At 41.0% G+C, this 18,565-nt stretch overlaps 1 protein-coding gene across 3 annotated transcripts; it reads right to left on the bottom strand.

Moving 5' to 3' along the window:
• Window positions 1-299: 299 nt before the first annotated feature.
• Window positions 300-18,112, bottom strand: APOOL (apolipoprotein O like). Of its 3 annotated transcripts, none has more exons than XM_080990145.1 (9): window positions 18,002-18,112; window positions 10,141-10,242; window positions 7,890-8,009; window positions 4,178-4,232; window positions 3,801-3,899; window positions 2,511-2,602; window positions 2,132-2,245; window positions 947-1,124; window positions 300-855 (listed from the first exon to the last, which is right to left on the bottom strand). In XM_080990145.1, the coding sequence occupies exons 1-9, from the start codon at window positions 18,011-18,013 to the stop codon at window positions 758-760; spliced, it is 870 nt and encodes a 289-aa protein (XP_080846271.1). In that variant the 5' UTR covers window positions 18,014-18,112; the 3' UTR covers window positions 300-757. The 3 variants fall into 3 exon arrangements, with proteins under 3 accessions (XP_080846271.1, XP_080846269.1, XP_080846270.1); XM_080990143.1 differs by having other exon boundaries at window positions 947-1,127; window positions 18,002-18,111; XM_080990144.1 differs by lacking the exon at window positions 18,002-18,112 and adding an exon at window positions 17,868-17,981 and having other exon boundaries at window positions 947-1,127.
• Window positions 18,113-18,565: the final 453 nt, after the last annotated feature.

Genomic DNA, 18,565 nt, shown 5'->3' with positions numbered 1-18,565 from the left:
TAGATCTTTTTGGCTCAGGCGCAACTTCATCCGATTTTGTATCAGGAATAGAGTAGATGGGTATGACTTGGCCAAAGTGGAATTGAGGTCAAATAAAAAACCTGACAGGACTAATCAGCCCCAGAGGCTGGAAGTGGAGAAATAGGAAGATACCTGCATTCACAACTGCGAACATAGCCTCGGTATCATCTGCTGGGTTTATATGCAAATTCCCGCTTCGCTACTACACAAGGACTGTAGAAAGCAGATGAAAATTCATGTCCTGTATGAAGCTACCAAAACACCTCCACAGCAAGCAGTTTGGGAAATGCATTTTTAATTATATATATACCTATATATCCATAAACTATAATTATCAATATGTTTCCCCCTTTTCCTCTGAATGACAGCAAGTTTTTAAAGGCCAGCATATTAGCAAAGTGCTACAGTGTTGAGTAGCCACATCTCCTGGACTAAAGATAAGCCCAAGGAAAAGAAGTTTAAATATTTCTCTTTTCATTATCACTTCATTATCTGTGCAGGAGTGGCACAGAAATCTGTTTCTCCAAGTGATTTCCAAAAATTAAAAGAACACTTGTAGCAATAAGTAATAGGGGGAAAAATGATAAGTGGAAAGGAAGGGTGAGTGAACTGGCTGTGCAGTTAAAGATCAGGTTGAAGAATTACCTGATCAAATACCACCATATAGATCACAACTTTCCCCATTTTAATGTCCCATCATTATTGTAATCCAAAATTTTTGGGAGTTTGTGCTCTGTTAGCTTCTGGTACTGTACATATCCACATCTTCTGGGCTGGACTGGCCATGGTCCATGAGGCTGGGGTCTGGTTTAAACTTTGTTGCCTTCAACACATCTGTTAAGTATAAAAAAGGTGTTAGTGTGTGTATGTGTTTGGCACTGTCTTGTCACTTAAGATCTTCAGGACAGTTCTTGGTTATTCATACCTGATCTCACACTTGGTGGTTTCGCTTCAGCTATCAAAGGAACAGAATCTGTCTGCAGAAGTGTCTTCTCTGCATGAAATTGCATTTGTGATGATTTCACCTTTTCTTCTGATTCAAGGGCTATCTTCCGAGCTTCTGAGACAATATGGTCTGTTCCTGGAACTGCTCCAAGTACTTGCTGCTGTTGAAATAATGACTAAATTGTAAAATTAGCCTGATATTGCCAAATCTAAATTTAGGCAGAACACTCCTTGTAACATAGGAAGTTGCCTTATACTAGAGTCAAATCAATGATCCATCACCCAGTATTGCCTACACTAGCTTTCAGCAATCTGGTGCCCTCTGCTGCCCACTTCCCCAGCCCCAGCTCTGGTGCAGAGCATCTGGAAGACACCAGGCTGGCAAGTACTGCTCTACAAGGTTTCAGATAGGAGTCTTTTCCAGCCCTGGAGATGCCAGGGATTCAATTCTGGACCTTCTCAACGCAGAGACTCTGCTACAGTCTTTCCCCCACAGATTGGTGGCTTGTCTTTTGCTTAATATTGCTATGTAAAATGTCATGCACATGGATAGCAGTGCATAAATAAGAAAATAATAGCAAATTGGCTGAGGATCCTCCTTGACTTACAAATGAATATGGCTGATAGTCATTGTGCCCATTAAAATACTTTCCATTGGTGTAATAGGGTCCATGTTTCATAACCCTGTCTTGTTTAACCATTATGTCTATGCTATAAATATTTCTAGTCACTACCTTCCATCCATTCATATGCCCATGGTTTATTTATTTTGGTTTTACTTCATGTCTTATTTTTGTTTGACAGTGATCCATAATTTTATGTGGTCAATGTATAATTGCCACCAGATACTGTTTGATAACACTGTATATTTTGCAGAATTTTGTATAACTACTTTTAATTTAATAAAAATTATTTAAAAATACACACAAATAATAGCAAAAATATGTCTCTTAACATGTGCAGAGTATCTGTCAGTCTCCAAACCAGTCTACTATATATAGTATATAAAAATCTGTTGGACGTTTGGAAGTTCAAAGGCTGAAAAATAATGATGCTGGATATCTGCAACACTATTGTTTTTATGCATGTGTTTCAAACACAATGTATATCAAAGAAAGATAACTAGCCCATGCTGCTAAAGGGTAGATTTTGGAAAAGAACCTACCTGAGTATCTTTATCCTGGGTGAGTAGAACTTCCGTAGTGGACTTTTTGGTCCATAGCGATCCTATTGCTTCATAGGTTTTATGGCTTGCAGCATAGGCCTTTCCACCTATTACCTAGTTTAATATTAGAAATGTTATTGCACCGAACAACCAGTTTTAAAAATATTGTAGCATAGGCAAGGCTAACAAGACTTCTCCAATGAACTGTGATGCAGCCAACAGTGAAAGAAAGAACAAACGCAATTATAGATAGCAATCTATTAGTGCTTTTAAACTTTAAAGAATTTTCCAGTTTAAAATGCTAAAGTGTGATGAACAAGTGGCAAGATTTTTAAACAATAAAAAGGAAAGCATTCATACACCATTTAGTAGAACTCACCTTTGCAATAATTACTGACTGAGCTGGATAGCAAACAGATATGCCCAATGTGCAGAGTCCAAAGGGATAGCAAATCTTCTTAAATCTAGATCCTGCAAAATCAATCAATCAACCATATAAGGCAGTGACCAGGAACCTGCAGCCCTGCAGATGCTATTGGATTACAGCTCTCATCAGTTCCAGCCAGCATGGCCAATGATGACAAGGTCCTATCCCAAAGATGACAGGTTGTGTAGCCCAGCAACATCTAGAGGGCCATGGGTTGCCCATCTTTGATTTAAGCAACATTAAGCAAAAACAATCATATTGAGAAGGCTAGGCTCCACACTGGCTTCCAATGTATAAGCAATATTTTTATATAGACAAGCATTCAGTCAAGTGAACTATCTTCAGCCTGTATCAACACTGCCCATCTCTTCTGTTCTTAATGGGAATGAGGCTGCAAAAGCATCTGAATCTGGATACAGTTACAGACTACTAGGCATAAGGCTGTACTATGTGTTCCATTGCATGCATCCTCATGATTCTACTTGGATGTATTAAACTTACAGTGGGGTAGGTGCAAGGTGCACAGGACAGCAAGCTTTGTAACCATCTGCATTAGGATCCACATTCCAATGTGGCATGGAAGCAACACACACACACACACACACACACACACACACACACACCTCCATTCACCAACCCCACCTCATCAACTGGCTTCCCCCAACATATGACTATGTATCTTACCCACCTGCTCCCTCTCCTTGCTCACCAGTTGCTAAACTGTTTTGTAAAGCACTCTCCTTCCTCTATTGAACCTGACTGCAAAAATGTTTAACCAGGGGTGGGGAGGCCACAGGGCAGCTTGCTAACCCAGTGTAAGACATAGGTGAAGGGCCTCCCTACCCCTCTGTTAAACCTTGCTACAAACACATTTAATGGAGGGGGATAGACATTTTGTGCCTCTCCCCATTCATTAAACAGCTTGCCTGGGCTGGCTCCTGTTCTGTTGATAGCATTCTTGTTGAGATACAACAGGTGCCCCACTATCTGCACTTTCTGCAAACAACTGGAGACTATTTTTTGTTTTAGGATGTTTTCCCAGTTGAATAAATGGGTCTTTGCCATAAGTGTGTATTTTGTACTCTCTTAGTTTTGTTTTAAATGCAATGGGGGAGATTATGTGTATGAGTTATAAACTGTTTTTTTTCTGTTTTTAATGTGAATTGTTTTGACATGTTTGCACAGAAGGTGATTAATAAATTAATACTAATAACAGTAACTTATAAGCATGTAATCCCTTACCTTTTCTTGCAAGGACTAGCCCAGTCAGTCCTGAAACTGTAATCACACCAACTTTGGGAAGGAATTCTGGAGGTGGATTCTTCAGGTAAACATAGGCATCTTAAAAAAAAAAGAGCAAGATTTGCTAAGCCTGAATATTATTTTCTAAGAATTAATAAAAATAATAATTTATTTGTAATTGGATGTAGAAATGATTACTTCATACAAATTCAGACTTTGTTAACTGTGCTGTATTTACAGTGGGGCAAAATATTTATAAGAAAATATAAAATAGTTATACGAAAATCTGGAATGTCGCCTCATTTTAAGAAGGTTTGTAATTTGCATGGCCAAGAACAAAGAAATTAAAGATTTAAGCTTTGCACATACTCACTCACCTTTTCCAAACTGTACAGATGATATTATCCCATTTTTGACAAAGAGATAAGCATCCTGCACAAACAAAGTAAAATATAATTTTCCCCATCTGATATTTATGCAACTGTATTAAAAACTCCTAATATTTATCAAATAATCACATTGACAAACAGTTGGAGACAAAACACTGGAAATTTCCCCACTTTGTAATTCAGCTCTTTGAATTTAGTATAACTGATCAGCAAGTGGAACATGGAGGAGGTGGAAAAGAGGCAGATTTAAGTGCAATGTTCCTGAATCACTTAACAATGGGGTGGAGACCTGTGTCCAACTTCATCTAGAATGCTCAATGCTCAAGGATGATGGGAGCTGTAGTCCAGCAACATCAGCAATAACAACATCACGTCTTAGGCAGGGCAAGAGAAAAGCAAGTGTTGGCCCACAGGTATGAAATTTACGGCATGTAATGTCCTAAGAGAAAATTTAATGAAAATGATTTATAGGTGGTACATGACACCAGTCAAGCTTGCAAAAATTTATCATTTGCCCGACAATAAATGTTGGAAATGTAATGAGACTGAAGGTACATTCTTTCACCTTTGGTGGACATGCCCAAAGATTAAGACATTCTGGGAGATGATCTATAACGAAATGAAAAAAGTATTTAAATATACCTTTCTGAAGAAACCAGAGGCCTTTCTCCTGGGCATGGTTGGCCAATTGGTGTCAAAGAAGGATAGAATTTTTTTTATGTATGCAACAACAGCAGCAAGAATACTCATCGCGAAGTATTGGAAGACACAAGATTTACCCACCCAGGAAGAATGGCAGATGAAGTTGATGGACTATATGGAATTGGTGGAAATGACTGGCAGAATCCGAGACCAGGGAGAAGAGTCGGTGGAAGAAGACTGGAAAAAGTTTAAAGACTATTTACAGAAATACTGTAAAATTAATGAATGTTAGGAAAATGTTGGAATGATGTTATATGGCTTTAGTAGAAATGTTATAAGGAATTAAGTATAAATAGATTAATAGAGTATTAAAGGGAAAAATAAGGTTGGAATGTGTTAAGATAATTAAAGGATAGAAAGCAGAGGAAGATGGAAAGGAATTGCTGAAACAATTAACAGAAGTGGAATACAAAAAGGGAGGTGTGAGGAGGTCATTGAAATAAGTGAATGAAAGATAAGATATTGAAACTGTTTGATGTGTTTTAAACTGTTTTTGTTTTGTTTTGTTAGTTTAATGTGTTAGTGTTATGTATTGTTTTTGTATTGTATTGTTTATTTTTTTTTGTAGTGTTTAAATTGTTGGAAAAGTAATAAATATTATTTTTAAAAAAAGAGAGAAAAGCAAGTGTTGGATTGAGCCCATGACTTTCCCCAACAATCTAATAGCTGGTAATGACAAATTTGTCACAGCTATCACTTCTTTGGTGGTGGGGCAGGAGGAGACTCCTACTGTGCTGCTGCTTCTGTGGATTTGGAACCAGTATATATGATGCAAGTAGGAGGCAAATAGTGCCATATTTTATTAATGCCCTGTACCCAATGCTGCAAAATATTACTGTAGCAATAGCAAAATATTACTGTAGCAAGGGTTGCAAACTTTTTTGGATCCGTGGCCACATTTGTAAGTCTGATAAACTATCAGTGACACACACCCCACAACCAAATACCCCCACAACCTTTTCTATTGGCTACAAAATAATACTTCAAGCCTAATTTCAGCAAGCAGAGGAGCAGGGAACCTCATGGGTTCCGGGGAAGGCCTTTGTGGGTGCCACATGGTGACTCTGCTATAGCATGTGCAGTGTACAATATATTCAATATGAAACTTTTGATCTCTTTACATAGGAAAGTTATTCAGCTAGAGAAAACCAAAAGACAGCTTTATTAATTTACACTGTGGTACACATTGCATTACCAACAGCAACTCATTCAATGTCAGAGGGAGCAAGGCTGTGTAAAAATCACTCCCCCTCCCACATATACTCCAAACTGAATAATGGCTGGGATCCAAGAAGATACTTTAATTAGGTATGCCCAAGGCCTTATATGTGTGTGGAATTTTGAACATGTCCCCTTTGAAGAGCAGCCCCCCCACACCAGGTGCTTATGAAACTTCTGTTTTGGAAGAAGTCTGCCATACCTTTTGGGGGGGGGTTGCTTTTTGTGAATCATATATCCAAACACACTTGGGCATGCAAAACTAGTCACATGGTGCTTTGGATCCAGGCCACAAATAATAAATAAACTTAGCCTTTCTGAACCATCTGCTGTTAAGATTAACATCCTATTATTTTATTGTGTATTAATTTCCCCATGTTGTCAGCTGTCTCAGTTGCCTGTTATCAGACAAACAGATGGGATATAAATACAAACAAAATAAAATACAAACACACATCCCCCTTGCCTTCCATCATAACTACTGATAGACAAACATAACAGGAAATTGTTATTTCATTGCATTAATCCACTGGCATAGCACAAGCTACATTTATAAGGTGTTTGAGGTTTTCTGATTTAAACTTTTTGATACATCATATTTTCTAGCACCACCAGAAGATGTAAACATTCTTATGCATCAGCACCAATTTTTAGGTGGACATCTTGTGTATTATATTTCTTTATTTAGGACAAGCTGCCTTCTACCTGGTGCTCAGGAATTCCAAGAAACCATAAAATCTTTTTTAAAAGGTTCAGTCCACAATCTTGATTTAAAATGGCATTCAACTGTATCCAAACATAAACGAAAAACTGCTCCTTGATCTTAGGCACTAGCACACAAAACTTAGGTAAGATATCTTAAGAGGTATCCAAATGCATAGTGCAACTTTCTAAAATATGTAGTAGATCCTAACTCTGCACTCCTATAGTCTCTGGGAGGACATCTTAGGGGCCAAAGTTTCATCAGGCTGAAAACAGAGAGAGGTCTGCTCTCAGGAAGGAAGATCCGTAGTTGGAAGCCTTTTGCCTGTGGTTGCAGAAAGGTCTGCAGCTGATTCCTCTCCAACCTCAGAGAGGCCAAAGAGGAAGCATTCTGATGGCATGTTGGGAATGTATCAAGAAGGAGAAATTACATTTACTGCCCTCTCATTGATTTCAACAAGAGGCAAAATGTTTTGGAAAACTCCTCCCCAACGCTCTACCTTCATCTTCCCTTCAGTTTTCCCTCCCCTACCATCTGTTATTTATTTCAGCTGAAATAACATATTGCAGGAACGAATAAGGAATAGAGTTTGGGACATCACAGTGGGAAAGATATTGTGTGTTTCACAATGATACATTTCAGTTTATTTTGCACTGGTGTTTTGTGAACAAAACTTGGCACTGAAAATTTATTTTGAATTTACACCACAAGAGGTCACTACGCTCCAAGCTTTGAAACACAACAAAAATAAAGAGAAATTACTGACTGGTGGGCATAAAAAGGTTGGTCCAGATAACACAAAGCAAACCTAAAGCAGGAACATCATTCTTACTCCTAACCTTTCTTCTACCAAAAGGGCAACTTCCTAGGCAGAAGGTTTTTTAAGAGTGTTTGAATATGTTACTTCTCTTCTTAAGGGTTTGACTAAGAACTCTGAACTCAAAATGCACTGGAAATCCTGAACTGAACTAATTCATAGAAATCTTATTCCATGCTGACTCCAATTTATCCAATTGCTCACTTATGGCAAGACATGTATGAGAATTCTTGATCTATTAAATTAAGTAATATTCTTACCTTGCACCCATTGACATAGTAACTTGTTGTGTTTCTTACTGATGAAATCCTACTTTGCAAGCGGCCAGGCTTTTCATCAATGTATCTTGAATTAAGAGGTGGTGCATTATAAATAGGAAGCTGGAAGGAAGTGGGGGGATAGGAGTTATAACAAAGCTTGTCTTGGGAAAACCATGAAAAGGGAGGGGCAATCCACATACTTGGAATGGGATTATTTTATCCATGGCCTCAATCCAGCAAAATTTGCCTGTGTAGTACAAGACTTGCATGAATAGAAGGGTTGCTCTACATCCACAACTACTTTGGATACTAACATCTACTGGATAAAAGGGTAGATCCAAAGACTTCTGTGTGTAAGTAGGCATGTATGGTCATTAAGTGCCAGTAAGTTGACCCCGACATTTTGCCATGGATATGGATGATCAGGGAAATGACACACACACAGGGATCTGAGCTTAAGTCATCTAATGCAGTGGATTCTACTTTCAGAGAATTCCTTCCATTTCAACATGGCTGTTGAGGTCCCCAGCACATCTAGGAACATAGAAAGTGGTCCATCTAGCTTGGTATTGTCTACATTGACTGGAAATGGCACTTCAGAGTTTCAGATAGGGTCTCTCCCAGCCCTACTTGGAAATGATGGGGACTGAACCTGGGACCTTTTGCACAGAAAGCAGATACTCTGTCACTGGGCTATAACCATCTCTACCACATAATACCTGTACGCAGCACAGGGTTCAGGGTTGTGTTCTGGGGTACTATGATCAGCTGAGCTAGCACTTAACTTGAATGAACCAAGAGTTGTCTTTCAAATGCATCCAAAACCCCACTGCATCTGCAGGAGAAATTGGTAGTGGCAGACAAGCAGTTTTTCAGTGAAGCTTGCCAGCCATTACCAACTTTCTCATTGACGAACCTAAAGATCCCTCAGAACACAGTTTGAGAACCACTGGTCTACTGCGGGTGTAGCCAGTGTGGTCCCCCCCCCCCCCCGATATTGTCAGATGCCAACTCCCATCAGCCCCAGCCAGCATGGCCAGTGGCTGTGAAGCAAGTTTTAATCCAACAATACCTGGAAGGCACCATATTGGATACCCTTGGCCTACTGCTATCTCCATCACCCTTGAGCAGTGCAAATGGTGGTGCAGATTACCACCAGCTTCATGGTGCAGATGGGAAGGCTCACTCTTGTATGAACACTTCCGAGTCGCACAGAACACCTTGTCCAATGTGCTGCTGTGCTTTGGACCATATGTCAGCAGCAGTTGTCCTAAGTTTTAAGCCTCCAAGTGGGGTGGAAATCAAGAACATAATCTTCTTTAGCCCTACACAAAGAATATGTAGAGTAGGGAGCTGAAGCACAGTAGCAGGCCCTCATGCTGGTCTCTATGCGCTATGTGTACCTAACCTACAGAGTGCAGGAGACGTTAGAGTGTATATATGTAGGCTCTGTACACAAGATATGATGAATGTGTTGAGATCAAGAGATGGTAGTGGAGCTTGTTGCTGCAGTATACTGCCCTCTTCTTAAGTTCATCATACCTAGATTGATAACAATCAAGCATAAATAAAGCAAATATGAAAGCAAACCAAACCTCTCCCCCCCCCCAAAAAAACCCCCTATGCATTAATACAAAAGCCACAGTAAATTTAAGTACAAATGTGATTCAGTCTTCCAAGTGGGACTTGCAACAAAATGTTGCGCTGTGGAGTGCTGCTGTTCAATATTCCAGCTGCTGCACTGCATAGCTTCTGCCCCTGGTGTTCCATACCCTCCCTATCACTTAGCATTCTGTAGACACCGAGCACACACTCAGTCCTTATTGGGCTCTCCCTCTCCCAGGTTGTTTTAAAATGCAAACCTTTGGGCTCTCCAAAACTTGAGGGTATCCCCTTCTTGTGTGAGCAGTACTACCTTGGCTACATAAGAAACAGTTCTCAACACATAAACATTGAAACTATAGAAGGAATGCTTCTCTTCAGCTTTAAATTATATTATGTATTATATCACATATTTGCATTAGCTTATCTTTTCAGTCCTCCATTTTTGGATCATCTGCAATGGTAAGTGATGCAGCATCGAGAATCATCATCATCATCACAACATTATTATTATTATTATTTTACTATATCACTTGTTGCATTCTATTATATAGTTCTGTTTCCTGTGAAACAAAATTCAGAAGAAAGCCTTCACTGCACCTAGGTGCTTCTGCTCATTCAATTTTTAAAGAGGTCATACAAATCCTACCTGATGTGCCTTCATGCGACGAGATTCTGGTTCCTCTTCAGATGCAGCATGTACAATAGATGCACCTGCCAAGGCTGTAGGAAAAGCCACCCATTTTGCTATCTGGGGGCGGGGGGGGGGGTAGAGGCCAAAAGAAAGCAAGAAAGAAGCTTAATCGCTGAATAGCAAATAAATGAATGAATGAATAAATGCACATGTTCATCAATATTCAGACCAAGTTCAACAACAATATCCATTAACCAGCTAAGTCTGCTAAAGAGTATAAGCACAATAAATTATTGTTTTTCATACACCTGATATAGGAAAATACAGAATTGAAAAAAATGTATACAAAAGCATTTTAAGAAACATAAACATTCTCACTGCAAGGGGGGAGGGGCGGTAGATGTAGAAAAGGTTTCCAAATTGCAAATGTTCAGGTTGTTCAAACTAATCATTTTTGGGTACCAAGGAAGTTGCTTACTATAATTTATTGAACTGTTTCCTTAAAATACACTTTTCAGGAATATTACTTGTGATGTGGTCCTAAGCTTCTTGGTGCAGGGACTCACATTTTAAAAAATATTTGTCACTGTGAAGCACAATGTGTACACTGAAGATGCATTATGCATGGTCTGCTGCAATAAAGTGCTGGTAAAATGCAGGATCACTGTAGAAATCCTTAGAATTAAAAAATACCTAAAATATCTCCCAAGATGAAGGAAGGGACACAGCTCAGTGGGAGAGCATCTGTCTTGTATGCAGATGGTCACAGGTTCAATCCCTGATGTCTTAAAGGCAGGGCTGAGAAAGAAGGCCTAGAGAACCACTGCAATCAGTGTAGACAATGCTGAACTAGATGGACCCCCAAGGCCTCACTCAATATCAGACAGCTTCCTATGTTCATATTTTAACAACATTTAGTGGGAGCAAAACTGCCTTAAAGGTATAGGCATGAATGAGGACGCTACACAGAAGTCTGCTCTCTAATGCTCAAATGGCGTTTACAGAATCTAGCAAGAACGTTATAAGATATATATTCATTAAAAAGGTCAAAGTTTTGAGACCTCAAGAAGACAAAAAAACATGGAAAAGAGTGGAAGAGCATTGCTCAATTAGACCAACAATCTATGAAGCCTGATCACAGAAATGTAGAGTTGGAAGGGACCACAAGGATCATCTAGCCTAGTCCATGGATAGGCAAACTAAGGCACGGGGGCCGGATCTGGCCCAATCACCTTCTAAATCTGGCCTGTGGACGGTCCGGGAATGAGTAGAATGTGTCCTTTTATTTAAAATGCATCTCTGGGTTATTTGTGGGGCCTGCCTGGTGTTTTTACATGAGTATAATGTGTGCTTTTATTTAAAATGCATCTCTGGGTTATTTGTGGGGCATAGGAATTCGTTCATTTTCCCCCTTCAAATATAGTCTGTCCCCCCCACAAGGTCTGAGGAACAGTGGACTGCTGAATAAGTTTGCTGACCCCTGATTTAGTCCAACCCCCTGCAATGCAGGAATATTTTGCCCAGTGTGGGGCCTGAACCCATGACCCTGCGATTAAGAGTCTTATGCTCTACCAACTGCTTCCAGAGAGTTAAGCAGCTGGGCAAGAAAACAGGAACTTTCATCCAGTGTTGCTCTGCAATAGTACTTAAAGGGACCCCTGACCATTAGGTCCAGTCGTGGCCAACTCTGGGGTTGCAGCGCTCATCTCGCTTTACTGGCTGAGGGAGCCGGCGTACAGCTTCCGGGTCATGTGGCCAGCATGACTAAGCCACTTCTGGCGAACCAGAGCAACGCACAGAAACGCCGTTTACCTTCCCGCCAGATCGGTACCTATTTATCTACTTGCACTTTGACGTGCTTTCAAATTGCTAGGTTGGCAGGAGGAGGGACCGAGCAACGGGAGCTCACCCGCTTACAGGGATTCGAGCTGCTGACCTTCTGATCGGCAAGTCCTAGGCTCTGTGGTTTAACCCACAGCACCACCCATGTCCCTCTAATAGTACTTACTGCTACTCAATACATACTGAATGGAAATGATAGCCTATGAAATTCTCATTGGAAAGCCTTCTAAGCCAACAGCCACCACATTTTATTGTGGCAGTGAATTCTACATATTAATATGCGCACACACCATACATTTAACACACATGGCTTAACACAAAGAATCCTGGGAACTGTAGTTTACTTCTCAGAGCTGCAATTACTAGCACACTTAATAAACTAGTCTCTAGGATTCTTTCAGGGAAGTTATGTACTTTAAATGGATAGTATGTATGCAGCTTGTGTCAGTTACCTTCTCTCTGCAATATGCTATCCATTCCCTATTATGTTGCATCTCTGGAAACTACTTCCTCCAAGTGCTGCATCTCCTCTTCCACTCTAATAATCAATTTCATTCCTACTAGGAAATGTCTTATGCTCTCACCTCTTTAAGGATAAAATGCCAGTGGAGGTGAATTAGCATAACAAACCATTTTTACTGCATTTTTTATCATGAGTTAATGCTTGATAAGCCCCATAGTCACGTTACAACTTAAGGAAGCTGTACTGGATTTTAATGAAGGTTTTATTACTGTGTTGTATTTATTAATTCCCACACTAGCCCAGTTCAGACATCATCGCAAACCACTGCTAATGACTTACCAATAGTGTTGATATCACATGCACTTTCATTTTTTCCATGTGTGATCAACAAGCCAAAATCTCTGACTTAGTGTTATGCATGAACTGAGAATTGTGGTTTGTTTCACTCAAACCATAATTGGCAAGGCAGCAACCAATACCTGGCTTCATGATGAAATTTGTTTGTCAAACCATTAACCATAGTTTACAGTGATATGCAAATACAGCCATTGAGGAATGGAGCCAATAGTTGAATCTAAGCACACCAAGTTTAACTAATTTGTGGATTAAAGTCTCCTCCCAACAGAATGCATTTCTGGCGATCTTTTCCACATATCAACATTATTATTTATTTGATTTCTCCATGTTGAGGCCCAGGTGGGCTACAACAATTTAAAAATAAAATATTAAAAAGGACTGAAACATGAGATGATAAGAGTTGTAGTCTGGCAACATCTGGAGGGACAAATGCTCCCCATTTGGGATGTAAAGTATCAAGTTAGCTACAGCAGAAAAAGAAACAGACAATGAAGCAAACTGACCGTGTTGCAGGAATAGACAGAGGGGCGGACAAATGAAGCACAGGGGGGAAAGAAAAATGCAAAAATTAGATACTTGATGGAAAAGCACAAAAGAAAATGGCATTCTGAAATTATACCAGGACTGTCAACTGTGTGATTTCTTTTTTTTTTTTAAGCATGCAGAAAAGGGGGGAGTATTGCCCATCCCCTAAGAGCAATTAACTCTCACACTTTGAAGTCACTGAACATTAATGAGCAGGAGCATAGAAAGAGTATTAGGAAGAATACAGCAGAATGAAATGATTAACTCAGGAGAAGGCGCATGTGTGATAAATGTGGTAAACGTTCAGAATCTGACTTATAAAGTGATAAAATGCTCTCAGCCAAATTTTATCTAGTCATTTAAATATCAAGTGTGATAAAAATGTATCCTTGTATCCAGAATTGGCCTGCAAGATAGGAGATTTCTCTGCTCTTTTGATGTTAAGGTGCATAAGAGTGGCTGCAACTCGAATATGTAATTTATAGCTAGAGGAAATAAGTTCACATTTTATGTTTCTTGGGAGAGCCGAATAATGAAGTAAGTACTTAAGGGATGAAGGACAGAAAGCATGTGAAAGGACTCTCTGCCCAGATACCCACTCTGCAACTTAACTTGTATCTTCCAAAGCCACAAGTATGAAAGAGTTGTGGCAGGATAAAGGCCACATCTGCATCATACGTTTAAAACACTATGATGCCACTTGAACAGCCATGGCTTCCCCCAAAGAACTGCAGGAACTGTAGTTTGCTATGGGTGCTGAGAATCATTAGGAAACCCCTATTCTCCTCACAGGGTGACAATGCCCAGAGCAGTTTAAAATCAATCCCTCTTCCCAGGAAACTCTGGAAACTGAAGCTCTGGGAGAGGAATAGATGTTTCACACACTGCCATTTCCTCAGGTGGCTGTAGAATAAAAAATAGTTATGCTCTTGTGCACTGTTGTGTCAAAATTGCTCAAATGTCTATTTTGTCACATGACAAACATGTTTGGAAACAGCAGCACTCAGTGGGCAGACTGTGTGGGAGTGTTTTGGGTTTTTTTTAATTCAAACTGTTAAACAAAGCTGTATGTATTATAACACACATTCCACTCTACTTAAAGGGCTAGGAACTGTGCTGTGACTTTTGGAATTAGCTCAATTCTTGAATGACACTAATTGCTCTGCTTTGGAAGGTCTACTGAAGTCAACTGTGCAACGACTAACAAAATGATACTGTAAATCACTTCACTGCCCAGTAATTATTTTGAATCAGTTTATTGAAAAGAAAGATTTATTCAGAAAATAACTATTAAAATGGCAAGGCTCAGCCAGATCCTGCCTCAGGGGATGACTTTGTTTTAGCTGCATTTCGGAGGGCTCAAACTGGAGCAACATTTAACAACAGGGTGGCTAGCCTTTTTTTTTTTTTTTTTTGCTTGAGGAGCTCATTGAAGTTTTGTCAACCCTCTGAGGGCAGCATGCCATCTATAGGCTTGGCCTAAATGGCCAATACACATACCACATACAGTGGTACCTCGGGTTAAGAACTTAATTCGTTCTGGAAGTCCGTTCTTAACCTGAAACTGTTCTTAACCTGAAGCACCACTTTAGCTAATGGGGTGTCCCGCTGCCGATGTGCGATTTTTGTTCTCATCCTGAAGCAAAGTTCTTAATCTGAGGTACTATTTCTGGGTTAGTAGAGTCTGTAACCTGAAGTGTCTGTAACCCGAGTTTCCACTGTACAGTGGTACCTTGGGTTACATACGCTTCAGGTTACATACGCTTCAGGTTACAGACTCTGCTAACCCAGAAATAATGCTTCAGATTAAGAACTTTGCTTCAGGATGAAAACAGAAATTGTGCTTTGGCGGCACGGCGGCAGCAGGAGGCCGCAAGGTACCACTGTATACACAAAGGGAGGCTCACACATTCATTCACTCACACAGGCAGATAGCATTGCCCCACACAGCTCTTCCGCTGATTAGCAGTGGAGCAGGAGAGCTTTGCTTCCATCGCTGGGCTGTGAGGAGAGGTCCCAAGAAGTGTGCTGGGATTGAAAACCCTCACTTACCTTGCAAAGAGAGCCTCTTCTCCCCCTGGGGTGGTACCACTGAAATAATGTTTCAGGGCTCGGGAAACAGGAAGAAGTGCACCTTCCTGTTCCCTGAACACTATGACCTTCATGCCCCACACTATTTTTATTTCAGAGCTTTCCCAACTTTTCATGTTAGTGACACATTTTTTAGACATGCATCATTTTGAAACACAGTAATTCAGTTTTACTAGCAAACCGGAGGTTAAACTAATCTTTTCCAGCCCCGGCAGGAGAGCGAGCTGCATTCGCATGACACACCTACACACTGCAGCTGATACATGAACATGTCGCGAAACACAGTTTGGAAAGCTCTGATTTATTTGCTTAACAAAATTTTCATACCACTTAACTGTAAGCAAAACCTTTACAAATAATATAAAATATACATTAAAATTGTCAATAAAATAATTGTTAAAAGGTTTATAAAAATGCAAAATGAGTAAGAGCAAGTTTGACTAAACAAAGTTTTTTGTAGGCACCAAAAAGTGTTCAATGAAAGTGCCTGCCTGCTGTCAATGGGCAGGGAGTTCCAGAATGTGAGGAGCTGCCACTCAAAGATCAGTTCCTTACAAGTGCATTATGTGGCACTCGAGAGACAAGAGGTGCCTTTGCAAGGTATGCTGAACCAGAGGCACACATTTTTTGGAAAGCTGGCAGCCCTTCCACTCCCACAGAGGAAACTCCACAGCACTACAGTGGGAATTACATTAATATTATTATTTTTAATCTTAAATTGCCAAATCGCTGGGGATCTTGGAGAACATACCCACTTACCCATCCATTTGGGGAGGAATAGATCCAGTCTGCATGCTGCAACTTAGCCACTCTTGCTATATGCTAATAGCAAACTCATTCTTTGATTGTGGATCCCATATAGCAAAAAATGACACCATCCAAACACAAGAGGGAGGTATCAACAGGCATGAGGAAACCTCAAGGCTTATAGAAGTACAAACAACTTTTGGGTTTGGGTGTAATCTTAAGATGTTTTAAGGTGCACACAATATTATAAATGTGATGAAAACATTTAACTTTTAGAATGAGCCCCAATAATTAAAGACCTGGATTTTAAGCTTTTTTCTCTATTTGAAAAGTCTGATCACAGATCTAACTCAATTTCGAGATTTGTATCTGTTATTCAGCAGTTATTCAGAAGAACAAGATGGAGATGGAACCACACATGTTCAGATACCTTCCTCATCTTAACAACTAGTCTTTAATGTCCAGGAGTTCTAAAAATTGCTACACATTTTCCCACTAGGGAGTAGAAGGAAAGTGACAGAACAGAGTGGACACAGGAGGCAGCACTCTGCTCCTGCTCAGACACTCTTTCATTTTCAGGACTATGCCTGAAACTCAACAGCAGCTTTATAAGAACCTGAGAGCACTTAAGATTTCCTCGCTGAAGCTGCAGCAGTAGGAAAGAAGCAGAGTTGGGACTTTTCTTTTTCAGAGTTGGGACTTTTTAAGAGCAAAGGCAGGCAGAATGGGATCTGCTTTGCTTGCTAGAACCGATAAATCCACCAGCCAGAGCCAGGTGCAAGAGAGATCGAATAAGAGAATTCCGAGCCCAGAATATATATATATATATATATATATATATATATATATAGTGTCATAACTGAATACGAGTTCCACACAGTCAGACAGTTCATGGATCCATTCCTGGTTACCCAAAGTCCTATTCGTTTCAGCTGTGCCAAAGTGGGGAGTACAGTGGTACCTAGGGTTACAGACACTTTGGGTTACGCGTTTTCAGGTTGCGGACCGCAGGAAACCCGGAAGTACTGGAAAGGGTTACTTCTGGGTTTCGCCGCTTGTGCAGAAGCCCCAAATTGCGCTTCGCGCATGTGCAGAAATACCAAATCGCGTCATGCACGTGCGCAGACACGGAGCTGCAGGTTACAAACTCTGCGGGTTGCGGACGTGCCTTCGTCACGGGTTACGTCCGCAACCCGAGGTTCCACTATAGTGGGATGTAGTTTTGTGACTGTTAAACAACCAAAAGAAAACATAGTAATAATATAACAATAACAATGCATTGCCAAGCCACACTGAGCTCCACCAGCTGAGCAGCATGGTGGTTGCAGCCTTTCCCAACCTGGAGGTGTCCAGATGCTTTGGACTACAACTCCCATCAGTCCTTGGCCACCCAGGCGTGGAGAAGCTGGGTGTCAGACCAGCCCCTAGGAGACCAGGGTCCTCACTGGGCAGAGTATTGTCTCTTAAGAGCCTGAGCTATCTCACAGGATTGTTTGTGGAGATTCAAATGACATTGGGTGGGGGGAAGGCAGAGGAAGAGGGAGAAAGAAACCGTGCCCACTACCTTGAGGCTACCTGGAGAGCGGGGGAAAGCTGGGCCATACGTGCTATGAGGCATGGAAGCGGGGGCGCTCTGCACATGCTCAGGCGCCCCTCGCATCTCCACGACCGCATTCAAGAAAGTTAAGGCGTCCTTTAAACGAAGGGAAAAGCTCACCCTGTATGTCATCTGTGCCCTTTAAGCACTGCCCACTCAAAAGGAGGGCGCCTCACGAAGCCTTTCCTGGAAGGGGAGGCAGGGGAGGGGAGGGGGCAGAAGGTAGGATGATAAACACGAGGGGAACCACTCACCTTAGCCGCCATTTTGGCTCCTCCTACTCGAAGGAGGCGACCAGCCGAGCGCTCGCGACCAACGGCGCCAACGGTCAGAGACGTCAAAAAACAGCGTGGGCGGGACTAAACAGGAGAGCGCCGCGGGATTGGCGGAGAGGAGAAAATGACGCGTGCTTTCCCCTCCCCCTCCCGGTGTTGTTGGTATTTGCTGAAGGGAGACGTTAAGATTTTGGTTGTCCACCAGCCGCAAATGTTTCTTTTTGTACAAAGAGGGGCGTCGGGATGATGATGATGATGATGATGATTAGGCGGGGAGGAATAGGGCGCTGCCTAACACAGCGTCAATACTAACGGTCCCCTCAAGCTCAGTATTGGAGGGTTATTATTTTACTCCCCCCCCCCCCGCTCTTTTCCCGGGTTTCAGCTATGGAACTTCTTACGTTTGTATGTTTTATTTCTTAAATTTTTTATACACCGCTTGATTGTAAAGACAAACAAACAAAAATAACAGGGATTGACGTGGCCAGGAACAATATACTGTATAGTCCAGTTAATCGTACCTTCTGGGCGGTTCACACCTTA

Source organism: Podarcis pityusensis, assembly GCF_964106645.2.
Source record: "Podarcis pityusensis genome assembly, chromosome: Z".
Lineage (NCBI taxonomy): Eukaryota > Metazoa > Chordata > Lepidosauria > Squamata > Lacertidae > Podarcis > Podarcis pityusensis.
This window is presented reverse-complemented; position numbering and strand designations above follow the sequence as displayed.

Excerpts from the sequence above, each read along its gene's own strand:
- APOOL (XM_080990143.1), bottom strand. Across the intron at positions 2,603-3,800 it reads GCTAGTCCTTGCAAGAAAAG|GATCTAGATTTAAGAAGATT; the intron begins GTAAGGGATTAC and ends TTGATTTTGCAG. Across the intron at positions 856-946 it reads ACCACCAAGTGTGAGATCAG|ATGTGTTGAAGGCAACAAAG; the intron begins GTATGAATAACC and ends TATACTTAACAG.